General features: G+C 62.3%; 1 protein-coding gene across 1 annotated transcript; it reads right to left on the bottom strand.

Moving 5' to 3' along the window:
• Positions 1-792: 792 nt before the first annotated feature.
• On the bottom strand, positions 793-21413 carry ARHGAP44 (Rho GTPase activating protein 44). The gene is made up of 21 exons (XM_059486112.1): positions 21382-21413; positions 13045-13084; positions 12579-12683; positions 12402-12478; positions 12209-12320; positions 11824-11900; positions 11034-11151; positions 10382-10450; positions 10221-10302; positions 9473-9600; positions 8981-9092; positions 8420-8501; positions 8025-8105; positions 7829-7942; positions 7245-7336; positions 6861-7041; positions 5849-5866; positions 5315-5536; positions 3363-3430; positions 2989-3276; positions 793-1703 (listed from the first exon to the last, which is right to left on the bottom strand). Exons 1-21 carry the CDS (start codon positions 21411-21413, stop codon positions 1558-1560), a joined length of 2244 nt encoding a protein of 747 aa, XP_059342095.1. The 3' UTR covers positions 793-1557.
• Positions 21414-22000: the final 587 nt, after the last annotated feature.

The following is a 22000-nucleotide window of genomic DNA, read 5'->3' on the forward strand; positions in this document are numbered from 1 at the left end:
GGGTGCCTGAACCAGGGATCCAAAACCAGGAACGTCCTGACTGGGGTTGTCCCGACCTGGGGGCTCCCAGCCCAGGGACTTCTGTGCTGGGGGAAAACCAAACCAGGCTACCCTGACCCAGAGGCTCCCAAATGGAATCCTGACATGGGGCCTCCTGCCTGACCCAGGGCACCCCGGGTCCCGATCCAGAAGCATTCCAAACCAGGACCATCCCTAGCTGGGGGTTTCAGACCTGGGTTCATCCCCAAGTGGCGGCTCTGAACCCAGGGGTCTCCCAGCTCCGGGCCATCCCAAACAGGGCAGGCGGGTGCATGGTCCCCAGCTCTGCAGCACCAGAGTATTTATTGTACCAGGAGAGTTTTATTCAGAGACGCTTTTTGTTTTCTAAAAGGCGACTATTTGAGGGTGGGGGGTCCCCCACACCTCGGTCTATGCAATCCCCGATTCCTGCAGCCAGCTTTTGTACGGGGCTCTGCCCCACCGCCGGCGGTTTCTATTAAAGACACGTGAAACAAACCCAGTGTCCATCCCAGAGGAAAAGGGCTCTGAGTCCCTTAGGGCTGGTCCTGGTCCTGCAGTGGGGATCAGCCCGGGATCAGGGGTCACTCCGGCTGGACCCTGCCATGTGCGGTGGCTGTTTCTGGGGGAGGGGGACCCTGCCCCATCCCATGGCACCAGACCCGTAAAGTTCCCTATAAAACACCAAACCACCATTTTATCCCCCAAACGCTCTCCACCTCCCAGTCCTCCCCCCAAGGCGGGGGCAGGAAGGAAGGGCCAGCGCCGCCGGGCGGTTCTCAGCGAGTGGCACACGGATTTATTGGATTTATTGATTGCTTTGGGGTGCTGGTGCCCCCCGGTGCCCACCTGGGGCGGGGGGCACGGCGCGAGCGGGGCGGGGGCGAAGCGCTGCCATTTCCATCCTCCCTCTCGCCCCGGCCGGGCGGGAATGGCTCCACATAAAACAAATCTCTCTATAGTTTCTCTCTCTCTATACAAATATAGAATATATATATATATATATCTCTGCCGATATATATATATACAGCTCTTCTCTCTCTGGAAAGGATAAAGGTTAATTTGTCTGTGCATGCACGACCAAAGCCACCAAGCCCCGGGGACAGCGGGTGCCGAGGGACATGCGCCTCCCCCGCCAGCACCCCGAGAGCCGGGGGGGCACATCCTGCATCCCCGGGTTATTGCTGGTCAGGTCCCATCCTGCTCCCAAACAAGCAGGGGGGGAAGAAGCCGAAGAAAGGAAATGCCACTGCAAAGCGCCGGCGAGCTCCTTGTCACCTGGCCAGCACCCAGTGGCACCCGCCTCGGGGCATGGGGGACGTGGTGGCACCGCCCCAGGGTCGTGGGTGCTGCGGGGCAGGGGGGCAGGCACCCGGTTCCAAGGCAAAGTCTGGATAAGGCGAACAAAAATGAAATAAAGAACGGCGGCCGCCCCCAAACCGGGCGCTTTGCCACCCAAAATGGCCCCGTGGCCCTGGGTGCCGGTGGCCGGGGCTGGCCCTGGGTGCCGCACGGATGAGCTTGGGGACAGGGACACTGTCATAGGGCTGTGCTCTCCGATTCCTCCTCCTCCTGCCGCGGGGTCAGGCTCGGCCCCGAGAGTCTCTGAGCTGCCTCGGGCGGGTCCCGGCACAGGGCGGCGTCCGGGGACACGTGGAGGGAGGGGACCTCAAAACGGAGCAGACCTGCGGGAGGGCACAGAGATGGGGACACCCACCGGGCTGGCACCGTGTCACTGTCACCACCGGGGGTGGCACCACCGCCCTCTGCTCTGTGGATCCCACCCGAGTCAGGGCAGTGACACCAGCTGTCCCCACACACTGCCCGTGTCCCATGAAGCGCAGGTGACACCACTGTCCCCACACACTGCCCGTGTCCCCTGAAGCCCTGTCCCACTGAGGGCAGGTGACACCAGCTATCCCCACACACTGCCCATGTCGCACCGAGCGCAGGTGACACCTCTGTCCCCTCTCCCAGGTGACCCGCAGGGTGAGGCTGCACGTGTGAAGTGACAGGGTGACCATAGCCACAGCAGGCAGTGTCACCGTGTCCCTTGCTGAGAGCAGAGCAACCCCCTCAGACAGAAGAAGCACCTCTGCCACCCCTGCCCAGCTCAAGGACGTTGCTCAGGGACATTGCCCAGGGACATTATACAAGGGACATTTCTTAGGGACATTGCCCAGGGATGTTGCCCAGGGATATTTCTCAGGGATGTGGCTCAGGGATCTTGTCCCACAATGGCACAGGGGAGCTGCACCTGAGCCAGGGGTGCTGCCAGGTGTGATGTCAGGGCTGCATCCATGCCAGGGTGCCCTGCCAGGCCCACAGCAATGCGTTGGCAGAGCCACACCGGTGCCAGTGCCACCCAAAGGCAGGTGGCAGCCCCTGGGGACAGAGTGACCACTCCCTCTCTGCCACTCGTGCCTGCCCACCCCTCACAGGCAGGGCAGGCACGCGGGGACAGAGCCCTGAGTCCTGCCAGACCGCACAGAAGGGACACTGGGACACTCCCCCGGCCTCTGTGTCCTCTGTAGTCCCCAATGCCACCTGCACTTCCCAAGCACGCCCCTGGCTGTCCCCTGCAGCAGCGCAGGGACCCCGGGGGACACGGCACCACCAGGGCCCAGGGAGAGCAGTAGGGACAGCAGCACAGCTGCGGGGATGCCACATTCCTGGTGACACTGCCACCTCCCAGGGGACACTGCCAGCTTCCCGATGCCTTGGCACCTCCCTGGGCTCATCACCACCGTCTTGGGGACAGTTCTGCCTTTCCAGGGACATTGTCACCTTCCTGGGGAACACCGCCACCTTCCCGGGCACATTTTTGCCTTTCCAGTTCCACCTCTGCGGGGAGGGTGCCACCTCCCAGGGGACACGCCCACCTTCCAGGGCACACTGCTGCCTCCTCAGGGCCACCGTCCCCGTGCCGGGGGTCTCTGCCCCCCTCCCGGGACCCTCCCCCGGGGTTACCTGTGATGGCGCCGTCCCCGGGCGCCGCGCTGTCCGTGCGGGGCGGCTCCGGGGGCTGGGGGGGCGCGGGGGCGGCCGGGGGCGGCTGCGGCGGGGGGGGCAGCGCGGGGCGCGGCCGCGCCTTGGGGGCGGCCCGGGCGCGGGGGGCGGCGGCGGCGGCGGGGGACGGCAGCAGCGGGGGCGGCCCCGCGCCCGGGGGGGCTCCGGGGGGGCCGTACGGGGACGGGGTGCTGGGGGGCGTCGGGGACAGGCTGGCCGGGGACGGGATGGGCGCCAGCTTCTTGGCCCCTGCGGGACAGACACGGCGACAGCGGCGGGTCAGGGCCGCGCCACCGCGGGCACCCCCCGGTCCCCCCGGCCCGGTCCGGTCCTACCTTTGCGCAGCGAGTGCGGGCTCTGCTCGGGGGGCGGCCCCGGGGACAGCTCCGGGGGCCTGAAAGTGCTGGGGCGGGCACGGGGCACGGAACGGGCACGGGGGAGAGACAGAACGGGAAAGAACAGCCAAAAGACAGATGGACAGAAAACGGGGGAAAAAAGAGAAAAAAACCTCGCGAAATGGGAAAAAGGAAAGAGGGAAAGGGAAAGAAAAGGGGAAAAAAAAAAGAAATGGAAGAAAAAGGAAGAAAAAAGGGGGGGGAAAAAACACAAAAAAAGGAAGAAGAAAGGAAAGGAAAGGAAAGGAAAGGAAAGGAAAGGAAAGGAAAGGAAAGGAAAGGAAAGGAAAGGAAAGGAAAGGAAAGGAAAGGAAAGGAAAGGAAAGGAAAGGAAAGGAAAGGAAAGGAAAGGAAAGGAAAGGAAAGGAAAGGAAAGGAAAGGAAAGGAAAGGTTTCAAGCATATAAAGGCAAAGAATAAAAAGTAAAAGTAAAGTTAAAAAATTAAATAAAATATAAATAAATGAAAAGTAGAATTAAAACAATGGAAAACAAAGATTAAACATTGGAAATAAAATTAAAACCAGAAAATACAAGAGAAGTAAATGATAAAGTTAAGCAGGAAAATTAACAAAGTAAAGAAAACTCAAAAATCATGAAAATATTATTAAAAAATAAAACAAAAATAAAACAAAAAATCAATAAAAGGAAAACGCAAAAGATGAGCCATACGAATAAAACAGAAAATTGAAAACAAACAGTGGAAGAACAAGAAGAAGAAGAAGAAGAGGGAGAGCCATGAGCTCCTTCCCGCACCCAGCACTCCGCACCCGCTGTCCCCCTCCCGCCCCCCGGCTTCCTCAGCCCCCGGCGCTTGTGTCCCCTCCCCACCAGACCCAGGGTCCCCCCGGGCGGCGGTGACACCCCCAGCCCCCCCAGCCCCCGCAGGGCCCCACGGTTACCTCGGGGGGCCGGGTCCGGCGGCGGGGGCGGGCGGGCGGCTGCCCCGGGGCAGGGGGGGCGCGGGGTGCAGGCAGAGCCGCGGGGCCGGGCTGGGACAGGGCCAGGGGGACAGGGGGGCACAGGGCCACGGGGACAGCGGGGGACAGCGCAGGGAGCAGAGCGGGGCGGGCGCGGGGGGGCTGCGGCCACAGCCCGGCCCCAGCGGCGGCGCCCAGGGTGGACAGCGTGCCCGGGGGCTCGGGGAGTCCCCAAGCCGGGGGTCCCCGGGGCCGCCGCTGCGCCAGGCGGCTGCTGGGTCAGCCCTGCTGCAAAGGTACAGAAGCACCATAAAAACTGGCAGAAGTGACACCAAAGCGAGGGGAAATTCGTCAAAGAGCAGAAACCTTGGTGGGCGCGGGCAGCGGCGCAGGAGCCCTCGTGGTGCCGAGTCCCCGCGCTCGTCCCACGGCACGACCCTCCCGGGGCTGCCCCTCCCCAGGTGTGAGCACCCCGGCCCAGCTCTGCTTCACTTTTGGGGCAGAAAAGTGCGATTTAGGAGCTTTCTCCCATGTGGGCTGTGCAGATTGAACTCGGGCTCAGACCCTGGGCACACGAAGGTCTCAGAGGGCTCTGGGTTCCCCAAGGGATTTCTCTGCACCTTCCTGCAGCAACTCCAGCCCGAATTCCACTAGAGCCCAGTGACACCCGGGCAAGGGGCCCTCAGGAATATGCCTGAAGGCAGCATGGTTCTCATGGGAGTGGCAGGGTGGAGTTGTGCTGGTGGCTGTGGGGATACTGAGCATCCTGTCCTGCTGCCTCGGGACTCTGCTCCTCGCTGGGCATGCTGTGCTGTCCTGCTGTCCTGCTGCCCTGGGTCTCTGCTCCTCTCCGGGGATGCAGAGCACCCTCCCCTGCTGAGGTTGTTTCTTGCTGTTTCCTGCTGGCCTCACTCATGGGGACGGTGCCCGGCTCGGGGACAGGAGGAGCTGCCACTGTCCTCAGGTGTCCTTACCTTGTCCGCTCGGCTGCCGGGGGGAAGCCAAAGCTGGTGGGAGGTGGAGAGGGCACTGCTGAAATCTCCGGGGGCTGCTCGGGAATGGGCGAGTGGGGCGTGGGGGGCAGCTCGGCGGGCGGCGCCGGGGGCTGCGCGGCCGGGGGCGCCGAGCTCGCCTTGCGCCCCGCGGAGGTGCCGCGGCGAGCCACCCACGACGTGTCCATCACCCTGACGCCCATGCTGGGGACACAGACACGGGGGTCAGCACCTGCCTGGTGGGAGGGCACGGTCAGCACACCCCCGCCACTCCTTTGGGGTCCCTAAAAACACTTCTTCCACCGGGAAACTGCTGGGAATGAAACTACAGGGCAATGGGGCAGGGGGGGGCAGAGTGGGATGGGTTTGTGTCACCCCCAGCAACCTCTCCCTTCCCTGAGAATCAGCACCCACCAGCACCCTCCCAGCACTCATCCAGCACCCTCCCAGCACCCTCCCAGCACCCTCCCAGCTCCCTGCCAGCACCCTGCCAGCAGCCTGCAGAGGATATGGTACCTTTGGATTTTCCTAAGGCTGCATGGGCAGAAACAAACGATTATTATTGTGAAAACCCTCTAAAACTGCAGAGTGCACAGGGACTGAGGTCACTGCCGGGCAAAGGGGCTGTGAGGCCGAGGGGCTGTGAGAGAGGGGGGCTGAGCAGGGACCAGGCTGTGCCAGTGGTGGGACAGCTGGGGGTACCCCCTGGAAATGGAGACATTTTGGGATGGGCAGAGTCCTGGGGTGTTTTCTGGAGCCCACTCAACTCTTTGAGGTCCCTGTGAGGTGTGATGGAGGGGGGACATGCACAGGCTGGGAATGGGCAGCTTTCCCCTGGAGCAAATGCTGCAGGCCTTGAGGACAGCAGGACACCTGTCTCTGCCATGGAACAGCCCCAGTGTCACCCCATGTGCCACCCCACTCCCATCTGCAGTGGGCTGGAGACAAGCATGGAGCCCTGGGTTCACCTGAGCCCCCCCAAGAGCCTGGCATGGAAATCAGGGGGTTCCTGCACCCTGGGACCACCCAACCTCCACCAGCTCAGTGCCACCCACCCCAAAGTGATGCTGAGCATCCTCCCCTGCTGCCCCTGGGGTGGTGTCAGAGCTGCCCCATCCTGTCCCCAGTGTCCCTACCCATCCTTCTTGCACAACCCCAGCATCCTGCTGTCTGTCCTACCCGTCCTTGCAGAACTCCAGCATCCTGCTGTCTGTCCTACCCGTCCTTGCAGAACTCCAGCATCATTCTGTTTGTCCTACCCGTCCTTCTTGCAGAACCCCAGCATCATGCTGTCTGTCCTACCTAACCTCAGTGTCCTTCTGTCTGTCCTACCCGTCCTTCCTGCAGAACCCCAGCGTCCTGCTGTCTGTCCTACCTGTCCTTGCAGAACTCCAACATCATTCTGTCTGTCCTACCCGTCCTTTTTGCAGAACCCCAGCATCATGCTGTCTGTGCTACACAACCCCAGTGTCCTGCTGTCTGTCCTACCCATCCTTGCAGAACCCCAGTGTCCTGCTGTCTGTCCTACCCATCCTTCTTGCAGAACTCCAGCATCATGTTGTCCGTGGCCACGCTGAGCGGGCGCCGCGCTGTCTCGTGCTGCCGGCGCTCGCCGTGCTCCATGTCGGGCGAGGGCATGGAGCTGTAGTTGGCGTTGTGGTTCACGTGCAGGGGGCTGCCGTAGTTCCCCGTCACGTTGAACTCGATCTCTGGGGGGCACAGAGGATGGTGGGAGGGGCATGCTTAGGGAGGGGAGGGACTGGGGGTGCTGCCACTGCAGGGATGGGCTCGGTGCTGTGCCAGAGCCCTGCCTGAGCTCCAGCAGCAGAGGGGTCTGGCAAACCAAACCTGGGGGCTCTGAGCCTCTCCCCAGGAGTGCCAGGAGGGCCAGCTGTGCCCAGGCACGCCCTACCTCCCGGGAAGAACCAGTCTGCGTGCTGGATGAGCGGCTCGATGATGCCCACGATCTGCAGCGACAGCGTCGTCATCATCTCCGTCATGTTCCTGGGGGGGTGGGGCAGCAGCTCAGCAATCCCCCCAGGCCAGCAGTGTTCCCAGCAGTGTTCCCAGCAGGATCCCCAGCAGTTTTCCCAGTAGGATTCCCAGCGGGATCTGCCCCTCAGCCCTCCCCCAGCAGTTTTCCCAGCAGGATTCCCAGCAGGATTCTCAGCAATTTTCCCAGCAGGATTCCCAGCAGTTTTCCCAGCAGGACTCCCAGCAGGATTCCCAGCAGGATTCCCAGCAGGATTCCCAGCAGGACTCCCAGCAGGATTCCCAGCAGGATTCCCAGCAGGATCTGCCCCTCAGACCTCCCCCAGCAGTTTTCCCAGCAGGGCTCCCAGAAGGGCTCCCAGTGGGATTCCCAGCAGGATTCCCAGCAGGATTCTCAGCAGGATTCCCAGCAGGATTCCCAGCAGGATTCTCAGCAGGATTCCCAGCAGGATTCCCAGCAGGATTCTCAGCAGGACTTGCCCCCATCCCTCCCCCAGCACTCACCCCTCGGCCTGTGGCCACAGCAGGTTGGGTCCCAGCACAATGGCCACATTGCTCGGGGTCATTTTGTTGATATCCTGGTACTCGGTCAGCTTGGCCAGGAATTTAATCACGTACCTGGAGAGCAGATCCCAAAGGGATCAGTGCATGGGCCTCACCCCCTGTGTCCACTCCGCGTGTCCTTCTGGCCCAGGCTCACCTGATGTTGTTGTAGTTGGCTTTGGGCAGCTTCTCGCAGGCGTTCCAGAGAGCCTGCAGCCGTTTCTCCTGCTCTGGGATGCTGCAGGGAGGGGAGAGGGTGTTATCCCCCATCCCCACCCTGCCCTGGGGCTGAGGACCCTGCCAGCCCCACCCCTGGCGACCCTGTGAGACCCCCAGGCTGCCACCAACATTATGGAAGTAAATAAAGTCCCAAAACCTGTCCCAAGGAGAAAGAATCCCTTTGGATTTCCTCTCAGCACTTCATGGCTCTCAGAGCCCAGAGGAAAGATCCCAAATGCTGTGAACTGTGCCAGGAAAAGCCCAGAGCATCCCTGGGGACCCAGGCTGTCCCTGCCCATGCCACTGAGGAATGGGGGGACAGCCCAGACTCACTTGGAGGCCTGGATCCACTCCTCGTACAGCTCGAAGGTCATCAGGGGCTCGGGCAGCTCCCGCAGGTAGGACTTGAGGGCTCCTGTGGCACACAGGGGACACAGCATTGGCACTGCAGGTGGCACTGGCTGTTGGGCACCAAGTGGTTTTCCTCCTGGGCATTTGGACCCACGTCCCCCCAGCCTTCCCTCCACCACCCCCTGAGCACCCCCTGAGCACCCACTGGTGTCCCCATCTTGGAGCAGCCCGTGGCACCCCCAACCCAGTGCCCACCTTGCCACCCTGCAGCCCCTCTGAGCACCTTCCCTCTGCATGGCAGCACCTCTCTGGGGCAGCCACTGTCCTAGTTTGTGTCACCTGCCTGCTCACTGAGCGGACACCCTGGCCCATTAGACAGGCCATTAATTAATGACAAGATTAATTGAACAAAATCAGAGCCAGCGTCAACCCCTGGACGGCACCACTGGTTCCTGGTCTCCAGCTGGACTTGGTGCCACCAATCCCCCTCTGGGTACCCTTGGGGGGTGCCTGGAGGGGTCCCCCCACCCCGAGGAGCCCCACCTGCGATGGCATGGGGGTCAGCTGAGTACTCCTGCACGTCCACCACGCAGCAGTCCAGGGCAGCCTTGAGCTTCTTCAGCTTGGAGGCCGAGGGAGCCACTCGGAAGAGACCCTGGCCAGAGGAGAGTGTTGGGGACACCTGTGACCCCGTCCATCGTGCCCAGCAAGGGTTGGACATGGGACCCACCTCCTCCTGCACCCCCAATTCCATCAGGGACCCGTCTCCTCCTGCATGCCCCTTCCCACAGGGACCCACCTCCTCCTGCATCTCCCAAACCCAGCAGCACCCACCTCCTCCTGCATGCCCATCCCAGCAGCACCCACCTCCTCCTGCATCCCCATCCCAGCAGTGCCCACCTCCTCCTTCATGTCACATTCCAGCAGCACCCACCTCCTCCTGCATCTCCCAAACCCAGAAGCACCCACCTCCTCCTGCATCCCCATCCCAGCAGTGCCCACCTCCTCCTGCATCCCCATCCCAGCAGTGCCCACCTCCTCCTGCATGCCACATTCCAGCAGCATGGTGACACAGGCCTCCACGGGGAAGGCGATCTCCCTCCCGCTGACAGCCAGGTGCTCCTCCAGGGGCTTCCCAAAGGAGGGCTTCTCCACCCACGCCTCTGTGACGGGCAGAGGGGGCAGAGGAGAGGGAGGGTGGTGCCAGATCCAGCAGCCCCTCCCCAAAAGGCCCTTGGGGTGGGATGGGGATGGGGATGGGGATGGAGATGGAGATGGGGATGGGATGGGGATGGGATAATGGAATAATGGGATAATGGGATAATGGGATAATGGGATGGGGATGGGGATGGGATGGGATGGGATGGGATGGGATGGGATGGGATGGGATGGGATGGGGATGGGGATGGGGATGGGGATGGGGATGGGGATGGGGATGGGGATGGGATGGGATGGGATGGGATGGGATGGGATGGGATGGGATGGGATGGGGATGGGGATGGGGATGGGATGGGGATGGGGATGGGGAAGGGGATGGGATGGGATGGGATGGGATGGGATGGGGATGGGGATGGGGATGGGGATGGGATGGGATGGGATGGGATGGGATGGGGATGGGGATGGGGATGGGATGGGGATGGGGATGGGGAAGGGGATGGGATCCCCTCCCAGCTCTGGGGCAGGTGGGATGCAGGCAGGACAAGCAAAGGGAGGGTGCTCAGCTGTCCCTGTACAGTCACAGCCCCTCGGTGCCACAGGCAGGGACAGACCTGTGGGCACTCACCCTGCTGGGCTTTGATCTGTGGCAGGAAGTTCTGCAGGAGCGCCAGGGATTTGCGGTGGTACTCGGCCTGCACCTCGATCAGCTGTGGGGACACAGCACCAGGGTCACTGTACTGCTGGGACAGGGACAGGGACAGGGACAGCCCGGGGGTTGGCACTTACAGTTTGAAAATAGTTTGCATAGTCGACTTCTTTGGCCACAAAATTGTACATGTCAGCCGAGAGCTGGTCCTGCGGGGCAGAGGTTATGTCACTGTCACTGTCCCTGCCCTGCAGCCCTGGTGCCACCAGCAGGGCCCTTCCCCAGCCACCAGCAGGGAGCAGCTCGGTCCAGCGGGAGCCAGGGTGGCACAGGGTTAAGGCTGGTGTGGCAGGGGAGCTCAGGGGAGCTCAGGGGAGCTCAGCTCCCCCACTGCAGCCTGAGCAGGGCCCAGCTCCCCCCAAAGTGCACAAAGAGGGGAGATTGGACTCCCTGTTATGCCAGGAAAGGGGGGAAAGTCCCTCTGAGTGCTTGAAAATGGCAGAAATCAATGACCCAGCACAGAGAAGGTGGAGAAATGTCTCTGCCAAGGTTGGATGGACCCAGTGCTGAGCTCTGCCAGGGAATGGGAGCCCCTCCAGCTCCGGGATGTGGAGGATGGGGATGGAGCAGTGGGGATGTCCTGCCTGGCTGGGGAGCATCACCCCCAGCCTCTGAGGTGTGTTTGGGGCCCAGAAGAGAGGCAGCACAGGCAGGGGAAGGAAGGTGCAGAGTGGGCTGAGAGGAGAGGCTGCAGCTTTCCCTCAGACCCCTCGGCCAGGGGCAGCCCCCTACCCTGCAGATCTCCACTCTGTTGGCCGCCTCCTCCATCTCCTCCCTGAGAGCGTCGGCTTTGGCCCCCGAGGGCTGCAGGTTGCTGGCCAGACCCGAGGACTTCACCGACTGCTGCCACCTGTGGGAGGGACAGCGACAGTCGGGGCCTGACCATGTCCCAGGGCCCTGCAGGGTCATCACGGTCCCCAGAGCTGAGCAGCACGGAGACAATCCCAGTCCAGCTGGGACTGAGCCCCACTCCCAACCCCAGCCCCACAGCACTGCACACAGCAGGGAGGGAATTCCCTTCAGCAGGATAAGGAGACACATCCAGGCGGGAAGAGAGGAGAAAGGCATGGGAGAGCCTAGGCATGATGCTGGGGACTGTGGACAGCTCTCAGATCTCTCCCAGGACACTCCGGAGTGAGTGTTTGGACGACTCAGGGGTGCCATGGGACAATCCTGAGTCATCCCTACTCCTCTCGGTGTCACTGCAGGGACAGGAGCACCCAGCTCTGCATCAGAACTCACCAAGACAAGGTAAAAAGTACAAAATAACCCTTTCTGCCAGAAAAAAAAAAAAAATACACTTCTGCTGCAGAGAACAGGCAAGGAAAAGGAATCCATGGGTTCTGCAGACAGGAGCAGAAATGGTGGCTCCTTGCAGAGCTGGGCTCAAGCCCCCAGAGGCACAGCCAGGGCTCCCTGTCCCAGGGGAGCTGCGGTGCCAGGGCTCGGGAGCTGCTCTCCTGGAGCCGCCCATGCCTTGGCAAGGTTTATTTCTCATAAAACCCTTGAAGGCACTTCTTACCTCGTCCTGGAGGAGTCCATGTCCAGCACGAGCTTGGCCAAGTGCTTCCTCTGCTTTTGGATATTTGGGATTTCCACCTGTGGCAGCACAAGGGAACAGGAGGAGGTGACAGCCCTGGAGAGGTGTCCAGGGCTGGGTGGGTGAGGATGCACCTCCCTAATGTCACATCCTCAGGGACAGGGCGGGCACCCCAGGCTCACCTCAGCCAGCACAAAGAACACCCCAAGACTCACAGCTCACCTCAGCCAGCACAAAGGGCACCCCAGGCTCACCTCAGCCAGCACAAAGGACACCCCAGGGTCCCCAGGCTCACCTCAGCCAGGACAAAGGACACCCCAGGCTCACCTCAGCCAGCACAAAGGGCACTCCAGAACCCACAGCTCACCTCAGCCAGCACGAAGAGCGGCTCGATGACGTCCCGCTCCACCTGCAGCTCAAAGTGGATCAGCTCCTGTGCCAGCTTGTCCTCAGCCTCCCCGCACAGCCGCAGCATCTTCCTGCAGGGACAGGCATGGCTGGGGACACTCCCAACACATCCCAGGGCAGTGCAGACCCATTGCAGCCCCAGCCCCCCTTACCCCAGCAGGGAGTCATCCCCCAGCACGGCCGATCCCTCCATCAGACACTGCGCCAGCGTCGTCAGCGGCAGCTTCTTCTGCAGAGAGAGACGGGCTGTGTTCCCCCTGGATACCCCAGATTCTTGGATCCCCCCAGTTCCCCATGTCCCCCAGATCCCTGGATCCTGATGCCCTAACCGAGCGCTTGTCGGCGTCCAGGCCCTGCTGGCCCTGCAGACAGGCCGTCAGCTTCTTGTGGGTGCTGTGGGACACCTGCTTCACCAGCTCCAGCCGCTTCTCCACCTGTGGGAGTGACAGAGCCCATCACTGGGGATCCCATCACCGGGGATCCCATCACCCAGGGATCCCATCACTGGGGATCCCATCACCCGGGGATCATCATCCTCCAGGGATTCCATCATCCAGGATCCCATCACCCGGGGATTCCATCATCCAGGATCCCATCACTGGAGTATCCCATCACCCATTACCAGGGAACCCATAACCCCAGGATCTCATCACCCCAGAATCCCATCACTTGAGATCCCACCCCTGGAGTGGCTGGGATGCTGTGGCACCACCAGGGAGCTGCTGATGAGTGCAGCCCCCCGAGAGGTGCCCAGGCTCCCATGGACACCCCGGGATGGCTCTGAGGGAGCCTCACCTGCAGCAGATCCTCGCTCAACACCTCGGTCTTCTCGGCTCTGCAGGACAAAAGAGGACAGGAGTCATTGGTGAAGGGTGTGGGACACACAGCAGCACCCCCTGCACACCACGGAGCCCGGGATGTGCTTTTCCTCTGGGATGCAGGGGGGATTCAAGGCTCTCTGCTCCCACCAGCCATGCCTCATCCCCTAAGGAAGGAAATGATGGAGCATCTCGACGGTCACTGCCAGGCACCACACCACTCCAGGGCCTGCTGCCCATCTCTGCCTTGTTTTCCCGCTATTGCCAGGAAAGCAGGGATGCAGATTCCCAGAAGGAAGCGGGCAGTGCTCCCAGAGAGGCGCTGTGGCTGCGGCTCCCCGGGCTCCCCGCATGGCTGAGCCTCCTTGCACGGGGGCAGCCATGGGATGGGAGACGGCAGCTGCTGCCCGGGCCCTGCCAGACCCTTTGCTGCTCACTGCAGACGGATTTACCGCTCCAGAGCCGCTGCCTTCCCGAGGGAGCAGCGCCGGGATGCAGGAGACACAAACCCGCCGTCCTCGGCCCCTGGACCCGCAGCAACCAGAGCCCGGGGCCCTGCACCACAGCTGCTCAGGCTCAGTTAAACCATCACATCCGGATCATTTGTTCTTTTTCCCAGGGTTTTTAACAACTTCAGTGCATCCTTTCACTTGGAAAAACGAGCTCTGTCAGTTTGAGCTGGGGCAGAGCTGTCACTCAGCCAATCGGTCCCTAAAGGTTCCTCAGGGGACAGAGAGAGTTTGGTGCTGCCATCCTGCAAACAGCACCTTCATTTCCTGAGCCTGGGCCCTTCCTGCCCTCCGAGCTGGATTCTCAGCTTGGAGACAGGGAAATGTTGGAGCAGTGGAAATAAGGAGCAAACACAGAGAAAGGGTCAGACAGTGAGCACAACATGGGAGTGGCTCACACACAAGTCCATCTCAGCCAAAGCCTTGCAAAAAGCGCAAATCACAAAATCATAGAGTGGTTTGGGTTGGAAGGGACCTTAAAGTCCATCCAGTGCCACACCTGCCATGGCAAGGACTTGTCCCACTGTCCCAGGGACACCTCCCACTGTCCCAGGCTGCTCCAGCCCCAGTGTCCAGCCTGGCCTTGGGCACTGCAGGGATCCAGGGGCAGCCCCAGCTGCTCTGGGCACCTGTGCCAGGGCTGCCCAAATCAACTGCATTAAATCTGCCTTGGCCATGAAAGATGTCCCAGCACCTGATTTAAGGTGGTTTAAAAATAAATTAAATTAAATTGAATCCTGTTTATGTTAATTTTAAAGATTAGTTGTTGAAATGAACAGATTAGATCCTCTCTAAGGAGCACTGCCCACCTGGGAGCAAGAGCTGAGCAGCTTCTCCTCCTCCTCTGGGAATCACCTTCACTTTCATTTAGACAGGATTGGAAGTGACACAGAATTAGCACAAACAGGGAAAAAAGCAGCAAATATCCACGGGCACAGCCACACGTCTGTCCCAGCTTGGGATATTTTTAGCCTCCTGAAGGAGTGGGAGGTGGCAGGGAGTGAGGCACCACTGGCACGTCCCCGCTGCTCACTCCCCAGGAATCACTTCCTCACTTGAGCAGAAGAAGGGATTTTTTTCCTGTTTTCTCCTCTCCCAGGCAGGAGGTGGGTGGGATTTGCACATCCCAGGTCCCACGGGCAGCTCTCTCTCCCAGCAGCCACATCCCAGCCCAGGCTATGCCCTGAGGTGTGTTTGGGCAGCAGAAAACAACATTTCAAAGAGAATAACAAAAACATGGCCTTGATGTGTTTTAAAGGACATCCTCAGTGTGAGAAACCCCCGTGGAGAGCATCCCCTGTGCCAGCTCTGCACAGACAGCCCTGCTCCCTGCCAGGGAGGAACTGGGCTTTGAAGAGGGGGAACAGCCAGGCTGCAGCATTTTATGGATTGGGATAAGTAAAGGGGCTCTAATCAATCCCATTCAAGGATGGGTGATGGTCCCTCTGCCTCCCAAGAGAGAGGGCAGGGACCCCCCAGTTTCCCTGTCTGGTCCCTAATTCCCCAAAACTTCGTTCCATATGAGTTACAATCATCCTGAAGGAGCACCCCTTGGGGACGCAGCCAGCATCCCCAACTCCCAACTTTTCCTCTTTCCTTTTGGCAAATAAAATCCTGCTCCTCCCCCTCCACCCGAGCCATTTTTCCCAGCACAACCCCGGGCCCTGTCCCTGCAGGCAGCTGGGAAAAGGGACAGTGACCATGGGGAGCCAAAGCCAACGAGAGGCGACACAGCCATGGCATGCTTGGGCTTTGCTGCTGCACAAGTTCACTGCTGCCAGCAGAAATCAACCCCAATCAAGCAAATTCTGTTGATTCCCAAATAAATACATGAGTTTTCAAAGCCTTGGCCTGGGGAGGTGCAGCAGAGCTGCTGCTTCCCTGGAGCATCTCCTGGTGCCAGCCAACTCTCCTGGCTGGATCACCCAGCACTGTCCCCTGCCACCGTCCCACTCTGGTGCCTCAGCCACCCACAACAGGGAGCTGCCGGCCTTGGATTTGACCCTGAGCCTGCAGAACTCCAAGGATTTCATGGCAATTAATCCCTGAAAGATAAAGCATTACCCCTGGTGTGGGGACAGCAGGAGCAGGGATGAATCTGCAGCAGGGGAAGGGATGAACCATCTCCATTGTCAGAGCATGTCCATGGTGCCCCACAAAGCCCCTCACCTCCATCTCCTGCCCAAACACCCCTCTGGCCCTCGCTGCAGCCTGCCCAGAAATATTTAATCACTATTTAATTATCAGTGCTCATTCCCTGATTTCTCCTTGCTTTAGCCTAAAAATAGCTCCACCGGTGGAGAGGAGGCACAAACACCCAGCCGAGGCAGTGCCGTGCTGATTCCCGGGGCTGGGTGTGTCCCATATCCCGCCCGGACACAGGGACAGGCCTGGCTCCATCCCCTCCTGTCCCACATGGACACAGGGACAGATCCAGCTCCATCCCCTCCTGTCCCACATGGACACAGGGACAGACCCAGCTCCATCCCCTCCTGTCCCACATGGACACAGGGACAGGCCTGGCTCCATCCCCTCCTGTCCCACATGGACACAGGGACAGGCCCGGCTCCATCCCCTCCTGTACCCTCCTGTCCCACATGGACACAGGGACAGGCCTGGCTCCATCCCCTCCTGTCCCACATGGACACAGGGACAGGCCCGGCTCCATCCCCTCCTGTCCCCTCTTGTCCCACATGGACACAGGGACAGGCCCGGCTCCATCCCCAGCTCCATCCCCTCCTGTCCCACATGGACACAGGGACAGGCCTGGCTCCATCCCCGGCTCCATCCCCTCCTGTCCCACATGGACACAGGGACAGGCCTGGCTCCATCCCCGGCTCCATCCCCTCCTGTCCCACATGGACACAGGGACAGGCCTGGCTCCATCCCCAGCTCCATCCCCTCCTGTCCCACATCCCAGACATGAGGACAGGCCCAGCTCCATCCCCTCCGGCGAGAACATTCCAGGCGCTGGAGTCCCCAGAACCCAGAGGGGAGGCTGGGCAGTGAGGTTCATCCCCAGCCCCTGGGGAAAGCACTGGGCATCCTCTGCGTTTGCCAGAGGGAGGAGGGAGCCCTCCCTTGGTGTCAGCACCAGCCCTGGAAGCGCCGGGCTCCGCATCCACGCTGGATCTGCCCCAAGGCCGCGCTGTCCCCATCTTCTGCCGCCACCTGAGCTCGCGTGGCCACTGCTTCCCTGGGGACACAGATCCCGGCTCAACCCGGCACCCGCCGAGCCCCGGCAGAGCCACGGGTTTTTCCCAGTGTCTTTTCAGCAGGCAAGAAGCAAAACATCAAATATTGATATCCTCAAATCGCTGCTCAGCTTCCCTGGGAAACGACTCTGACTGCAACATCCAGCGTGATGCGGGGACGCGGCCCAGCTGGCGCTTCTCGGGTGCGGGTGACATGGTGCAACAGCCTGGGGACACAGTGGGGGGATCACAGCCCCGTGATCACAGCCCGGGGGCACAGCTGAGGGACACAGCCCGGGCACACAGCCTGGGGGACAGAGCCTGGTGATCACAGCCAGGGGACAGAGCCTGGTGATCACAGCCCGGGGGCACAGCCCGGGGGCACAGCCCGGGGACACAGCCTGGGGGCACAGCCTGGTGATCACAGCCCAGGGACACAGCCCGGTGATCACAGCCCAGTGATTCACAGCCCGGGGGCCACAGCTTGGAGGGCACAGCCGGTGATCACAGCCCGGGGGGCACAGCCCAGTGATCACAGCCGGGGGACACAGCCCGGTGATTACAGCCTGGGGGGCACAGCTTGGGGACACAGCCTGGGGACACAGCCCGGGGATTACAGCCCGGGGGGCACAGCCTGGGGACACAGCCTGGGCGACACAGCCTGGGGGACAGAGCCCGAGGGGCACAGCCCGAGGGGCACAGCCCGGTGATCACAGCCCGGGGGCACAGCCCGGGAATCACAGCTTGGAGGGCACAGCCGGTGATCACAGCCGGGGGACAGAGCCCGGGTACACAGCCCGGTGATCACAGCCCAGTGATTCACAGCCCGGGGGGCACAGCTTGGGGACACAGCCTAGGGACACAGCCTGGGGACACAGCCTGGGGACACAGCCCGGTGATCACAGCCCGGGGGCACAGCCCGGGGAGCGCTGCCCACCCGGGGCCAGGGCTGGCTCTGCCAGGCTGCAGCAGCAGCAGGAGCAGGCAGGGAGGGCTGCAGCTGCTTCCCTCCATCCTGCCCACAGCTGTGCAAAGCGAGGGAAGCAAAGCAAAATGGGAGACAGAGTCTGCAAGGCAGAAAAGCCTCCTGTCCTCATTTCCCGCTGCCTTCCCGCGGCCAGCTCGGTGCTTTGGCACGGGATGCTCGGGGCCCTCTGCTCCCGGCGCTTCCCTCCCTAGGGCCGCATCCCCAGCTCGCTTCCATCCCGATTTAGCAGCCCTGGAGGAGCCCCTGCAGGGCGCAGAGCCCTGAGGCAGCTGGAGCAGGGACAGAACCCTCAGCCCGCTCGCTCCATGAATATTCCAGGCTGCCAGCGCTGTCTCTTTGCGAGGAGGATAAAAATATCCCCGGGGCTGCCGGGATCCGCCGGCTCCGGAGCCGAAAGCCCCGGGGGTTCTGCTGGCAGCAGTCATGGGCACCCCGAGGTGCAGATGGGGAGCCCGGCTATTTACAGGGCGCTGTTCCCTCCCGCAAACCCCGCTGGGAAAATCCCAGGCGGTGCTTTTATTCCCTCTGCCCTTATTCCGTGCAAGCAGGAAATGTCCTTCCTTCTTGCCGGGCATTCCTGCAGCACCAGGAATAAACCCGCGGTGTTTAAAGGCTTTGTTTGGAGGCGCGGCCGTCCTGGGGCTTGGAGAAGCATCTCCCTGTGAGCCAGCGAGGTGACATCCAGCCCCAAAGGCCACCACTGCCCCCGGGATGGGGGACACAGCATGAAATGCTCAGAAAAGTCGAAGAGGAAAAACCCAACCCCTCCGAGCTTCCGCCACCATTCCCGGTGAGCGGCATCCCCTCGGTGCCGCTGGGGAGCCCAAAGTGCCACCCTGCATGTGCTCGATTTAATCCCCATGGGAAAAAATCCCCAGGGAGCCCATCCTGGGAAATTCCCAGGGCTGCTGGAGTGACTGAGGTGACATCCTGGTGCCACTGTCCCGATGGGACGGACAAACACAAATAGAGGTAAAAGCACTTTGCAGAAAACATCCTCAGAATGATCTACAGCCACTCTTTGGCTTCTCCTCCTTTTTCCACTTCACGGAGATAAATATCCCTGCCTCTCACAGACTGGCACAGGAATTCTTCCCAAGGTTGGGTACCAGGTCTGGGCTGGGCTGAGCATCCCCAGTTCTTTCTGTCAAGTGAAATGACAAAAAAATCCACCCAAACCCAAAGTAAATTAAATAAATAAATACAAAACAAAATACAGTAAAATAAACGCCATGCTCAGGGCCCAGCAGAGGTTCCAGTCTCCCCCTCCAGCTCCTGTGGAGCTGCAGCTCTCCCCAGTGGGAACAGGGGCTCCATGCTGGCTCCCTGCATCCAAGTGGAGCCGGGACACGGAGCAGCGAGTCCTGGAACAGCCTCCCCCTGGCGCTCGCCACCGGAGGCACTGCCGGGCTCCCGGTGCTCCCGCACCACGGTCCCACAGCACGATCCCAGCGCCACATTCCCTGTGCCACATTCCCAGTGCCACGTTCCCTGTGCCACATTCCCTGTGCCACACTCTCAGTGCCACGTTCCCTGTGCCACGCTCCCTGTGCCACATTCCCAGTGCCACGTTCCCTGTGCCACGCTCCCTGTGCCACATTCCCAGTGCCACATTCCCTGTGCCACATTCCCTGTGCCACACTCCCAGTGCCACATTCCCTGTGCCACGCTCCCTGTGCCACATTCCCTGTGCCACATTCCCTGTGCTATGATCCCTGTGCCACACTCCCAGTGCCACATTCCCAGTGCCACATTCCCGCTCCACATTCCCACTGTACATTCCCACACTGCACCTGCATGGTGCTCCCACACCACTCCCATGCCTGCACTCCCTTCAGACCCTGGAGCTCCCGAGCTGCACTCCCTGCCCGGCACTGCTGCACCTGCCTGCACTGCTGCACCTGCCTGCACTGCTGCACCTGCCTGCACTGCTGCACCTGCCCGGCACTGCTGCACCTGCCTGCACTGCTGCACCTGCCCGGCACTGCTGCACCTGCCCCGTGCTCCCTGCCTGGCACTCCCGCACCTCCCGGCACTGCTGTACCTGCCTGCACTGCTGTACCTGCCTGCACTGCTGTACCTGCCTGCACTGCTGCACCTGCCTGTACTGCTGCACCTGCCTGCACTGCTGTACCTGCCTGCACTGCTGCACCTGCCTGGCACTCCCGTACCTGCCTGCACTCCCGTACCTGCCTTCACTGCTGTACCTGCCTGGCACTCCCGTACCTGCCTGGCACTCCCATACCTGCCTGCACTCCCGTACCTGCCTGCACTGCTGTACCTGCCTGGCACTCCCGTACCTGCCTGCACTGCTGTACCTGCCTGGCACTCCCGCACCTGCCCCGTGCTCCCTGCCCGGCACTGCTGTACCTGCCCACATTCCTGCGCCTCCCGGCGCTCCCACAGCCGCTGCCAGCCGGGCCGTGGCTGCTCAGGGCCGCGGGGCAGCGCCGCCGGTGTCGGGGGCACACGGGGGCACGGGCGGTGCCAGCCGGAGCCCTGGCGATGCCGCGGGGCTACGGAGCCACCGCTCCAGCTGTGCCAGTGCCCCAGTGCTGCCACGGGAAGGGAAATAAATAAATCCTCTTCCCGCCCCCCCGCCCTCCGGTACAAAATCTCCAGGAATTACACAACAGCCACTGCCAAACCCAGGCCTGGCCATGCATGGCACACACGGCATTCCCGTGGGCATTCCTGTGGGCATTCCCGTGGGCACGGCTCCGGCTCCAGAGCCCCAGAGTGCTCCCAGCCCCTCGGCCAGCAGGGCCATCCTGGGGTGCTGGGCGGGCAGGGCAGTGGGGCACCCCACAGCATCGGAGCCGTGTCCCCACAGCCCTGGGACAGATGGGATGGCAGGACAGGGGGACAGGCAGGGAGCAGTGGGTAAAGGGGACAAGGAGTGGGGCAGGGCAGGTGTAGGCGGGCAGGCAGGGGTTAACTGGCAGGGAATGGGCAAGAAGGATGTAAGGGGTGGGTACGGGGGCAGTGGGGCAGGCAGAGAACAGACAAAGGGACAAGCAGAGGGGCAGGGAGCAGGGCCAGGGCAGGGAGTGGGGCACAGTGAGGACAGAGGGTGTCGGACAGGGAGCAGGGCAAGGGGCACACAGGGAGCAGGAGGGCTGTGGGGCAGGCAGGGAGCAGGTAGGGAGTGGGATTGGGGCCAGTGGGGCAAGCAGGACCCAGGCACGCAGCAGGAGCAGTGGGGCAGGCAGTGCGGCAGTGGCACAGGTAGAGCATCAGGGCACTGGGGCAGGAAGGGAGGAGGGGCAAGCAGGGAGTGGGATGAGTGTGGGTGGGATGAGGGCAGTGAGGCTGCCAGAGAGCAGACAGGGAGTAGGAACAGTGGGGCAGGCAGCGAGGGGGCAGAATCAGGGCACTGGGGCAGGCAGGACGCGGGGAGGGGGCAGAATCAGGGCACTGGGGCAGGCAGGACACATGGGATCGGGGCGGTGGGGCCGGCACGGAGCGGGCAGGGAGCTGGGAACGGGCAGATGCAGGTGCGGCGGGGCGGGCGGGAGCAGGCAGGGCGCGGGATGGGACTGTGGGCAGGGCTGGGTCCGTCCCCATCCCATCCCATCCCCATCCCATTCCATGGATCCCATCCCATCCCATCCCGTCCCCACCTGCCCACGGTCTGGTTGGCGAGCTGGCGCATGCGGTTGAATTGCTTCTTCATGGTGGCGGCGGTGCGGGCGGGCAGCGGGGCCGGGGGCAGCGGGCCGCCCCTCCCGCATCCCCGCCCGGCGCCGAGCCGGGCCGGGCCGAGCCGAGCCGAGCCGGGCCGAGCGGGCCCCGCCGCCCCTGCGCCTCTCCGCGCCTCCGCCTGCGCTCCGCGCCCCCCGCGCCGCCCCGCACCGCCCCCGGCCGCGGCGGACATGGGAAATGTAGTCCGGGGCCGCCCGCCCCGCCGGGCTCTCCGGGCCGGGGGAGGGTCTCGGAGCGAGCCCGGAGCCGGGCATCCCCCACGGCACCCCCCGACTTCCCCCCGGCATCCCTGGGCGTGGCCCGGCATCCCCCCCGGCATCCCTCAGCCTCCCCCGACATGGCCTCGGCCTCACCTGGCGTGGCCCCGGCATCCCCCTGGCACGCCCAGCGTCACCTGGCATCCCCTCGGGTCCCGTGACGCGGCCCCAGCGCCGCTCCAGCATCCCCCGCATCCGCCCGACATCACCTCGGTGTCCCTCGGCACGGCCCCGCATCCCCGGCATCCCCCGGCGTGTCCTGGGGCAGCTCCCCGAGCTC

The sequence above is a fragment of the Ammospiza nelsoni genome, chromosome 19 (genome assembly GCF_027579445.1).
Source record: "Ammospiza nelsoni isolate bAmmNel1 chromosome 19, bAmmNel1.pri, whole genome shotgun sequence".
NCBI classification, from domain to species: domain Eukaryota; kingdom Metazoa; phylum Chordata; class Aves; order Passeriformes; family Passerellidae; genus Ammospiza; species Ammospiza nelsoni.